The sequence below is a fragment of the Clupea harengus genome, chromosome 1 (genome assembly GCF_900700415.2).
Source record: "Clupea harengus chromosome 1, Ch_v2.0.2, whole genome shotgun sequence".
Taxonomy (NCBI): domain Eukaryota; kingdom Metazoa; phylum Chordata; class Actinopteri; order Clupeiformes; family Clupeidae; genus Clupea; species Clupea harengus.
In genome coordinates this window covers 25,899,938-25,902,914 of record NC_045152.1, presented here as the reverse complement: position 1 = coordinate 25,902,914, position 2,977 = coordinate 25,899,938, and the positions used below count along the sequence as shown (strand labels likewise).

The window sequence follows — 2,977 nt, the reverse complement described above, 5'->3', positions numbered from 1 at the left end:
TGCGCGCGCGCCTATGTAGCCCCTTCCACTGAGTAAGTCTCTCTCAGTTGACATGTATGTGTTTATGTAGGAGAGAGAGAGCACGCACATGCATTGATATGAGAGAAATAGAGTAGTGGAGGGCCCATTCACTGGACCTTTTCAGGGGCCCAGCCATTTCTGTTGGCGGGCCTGCTCCATACCTAAACAAACCAGCTTCCCTCAACTCTAATCACAGATCACACCCTTACTGTGGCATGCCACGGGCTACCCAGGGTAAGCGTTGCGGGGTTGGTGGGGGGACACGGCCATGGGAACCGAGATTAGGGTAACTGTTGACACTGCTTGTTGAACTTCCTCTACATAAACCACAATGAGTTAAGGCAAAACTTGAGAGTACACTCAAGAGTTCATGCAATACTGAGGTCGAGAGAACAATGGACCTCATTCACAAACGCAGTTAAGAAAAAGTTAAGAAAATAATTCTTCTTAACTCTACTTACGAAGTTCCCAGGACAATTCTGGCATTCATGAAAGTTTTCTTATCTGGGATTCGTTCTTAGTTAAGAACAGGATTTAAGAACGCGGAAAAGCAGTTTAGATAGGCCAGCTTGGTGCACCCATGTTGTTAAGGGCTGAATTTGTGAGAAATCGCTGGTGATTGCATTCACAAGAATTCTACAGACATCCTCGGATTTAAATAATTATAGTAATAATAAATACGAGAATATTTGTATCATTAACAGTTACGTTTCACATTTATAGTCATGATTCTACGAGGCATCGTGATGTCCTAAAATAAAAAGAAGCACTACACGAACACTGCAAATGTTAGTGAATAAATAAATAAGCACTAAACTCAATCGTGTTGATATAGCCATAGTGGAATAGAATGGACACATCTACATTCTGCAACAGTATCTGCACCTCTGCACCGGTGAAGTTAGATCTGCATTTACTCGACCGGTGCTCGCTTTCTGCTTTGACATGACTTGCTTTCGACTTGCTTTCGCGTGGATTCGGTCGATTCTGACTGCACACGTTACTACGGTTGCGTGCCTTTATAAGGAGCTGCCGGGGCGTGTATGTATGCAAATCCAGGTGCACGAGAACGCGCTTTCAATTTAAGAAAACTCATTCGGGGGAGCATTGCCGAGAACACTTCGGCTGCGTAAGAAACCATTTTCAGGCATTCATGAATCAGGCGGAGATCTTTTTCTTACGTTGGTCTTCCGAAGTCCGTAAGAAAACATTCAGAAGAAACTTCAGAAAATGTTCGAGAATGCTTTTTCGTAATTCTGTCTTCGGTGGAGACAGTCCAAACGTCACCATGGTGGCCCTGAGATCCCTTACGAAACCTAAAATTGTGAAGAAGAGGACCAAGAAGTTCATCAGGCATCAATCGGACCGATATGTCAAGATAGCCAAAAATTGGAGGAAGCCCAGAGGTATTGACAACAGGGTCCGCAGGCGATTCAAGGGTCAGATGCTGAGGCCAAACATTGGTTATGGTAGCAACAAGAAGACCAAGCTGACCATGCTGCCCTCCGGATTCAGGAAGTTCCTCGTCCACAATGTCAAAGAACTCAAAGTTCTGATGATGAGCACACACACACACACACACACACACACACACACACACACACACACACACACACACACACACACACACACACACACACACACACACACACACAGGATAACTATATTACAGCATTTTGCATGGCTCAGAAGAAGCAGATGCAATATCAAATGCAATCTGGCCATAGTTTGGTTCTTAATGGATAGTGTGAGGATATGGACACAAACATCCTCATCCACAGATCAAATACACCACGGTAGCTCTAGGGTAAAGGCAACCCAAACCTCCACCAATCCCACATTCTCCTCTGATAACATAATTTTTGATGGAGGGGACACACTTGTTTGGCCAGAGCCACCATGTGAGTTAACTTCAAAGTCCATGGCACTCAAGCCTCAGTGAACCAAAGTGTAATTCCCAAAGAGAAACTAAATAAATTGCTTTGGTGGATTCAATGCTTATAGATAATCGTTTCAATATTATCAATACTATTAATGATACTGATTATATTAATGATATTGATAATTATGTATTTATCTGAAGAATGTGATATTAACATGCCATTCCAAAATGATATGGTTCTGTCCAGGATATTAAACTAAGATACTGCTGCATCAAAGTGTAACTCTAATTTACCAGCTTGATAATCATGCCCATCGGTTAAGCCTGTTTCTGTATAATCCTACAGAACTCCAACCCACCCTTCTCGTTTCCCCATGCTTAGTGCTTGTGTTACTGCAACTGGATGTCTTGTTTGAGTATCATATCATTCATTTATATAAATGTTAACCTTCAACTCTCTGTAACATTAAGCAGACCCGTATCCAAACTGTCACAAGTCAGCTGTGTACCATATATTTACTAGGACTGTTAAACTTACAGACGGCATGCTCATTACGCCCAAGTCGAGAGCTAACATCTCCAAAATTCAGAATCTAAAAACAGATAGTTTGTCGTATAGGCCTACCACAGCTCTCTCCATCCATGTCGCCTTTGGTGCAGGTCCGTTTCTACTAGCACGCGGTTCCTTGGATACAGCGGCACACCCTGCGCTTTTTCTTGAACCTCCTCCTCCTGGTCCGGTGCGTAGATTTAGCGGTGACTCTCTCAAAGCTTGAGCCGTAACTTGAGTTCCACTGTGCTCCGAGAAGGTTCATGAGCTGTGATCGAGATGAGAGCATCATTCTTGCGGCGTCACACCGCCTTTCTTCGAAGTGATGTCATTTGAGTGATTTAATTACCTCTTGAGGCTGCATCTCCAACATCAGCAGCGCTCGCGTAACAGTAGCACAAACTCCGGTTTAAATAGCTTAAATAGATTAAATAGCTTCAGCCTCACATCTCAAGACGAGGAAATATATATCATGTTGAAGCACTTTTTCTCATCTCAATGCCTAATACACTTAGTCGGTCAAA

The 2,977-nt window shown here is 43.1% G+C and overlaps 1 protein-coding gene across 1 annotated transcript; it reads left to right on the top strand.

Moving 5' to 3' along the window:
- The first annotated feature begins 1,299 nt into the window (after positions 1-1,299).
- Positions 1,300-1,821, top strand: LOC105899281 (60S ribosomal protein L32-like). The gene is made up of 2 exons (XM_042708931.1): positions 1,300-1,617; positions 1,803-1,821. Exons 1-2 carry the CDS (start codon positions 1,310-1,312, stop codon positions 1,819-1,821), a joined length of 327 nt encoding a protein of 108 aa, XP_042564865.1. The 5' UTR covers positions 1,300-1,309.
- Positions 1,822-2,977: the final 1,156 nt, after the last annotated feature.

Coding starts and splice junctions, on each gene's coding strand:
- LOC105899281 (XM_042708931.1), top strand. CDS start 1,310: ATGGTGGCCCTGAGATCCCTTACGAAACCTAAAATTGTGAAGAAGAGG.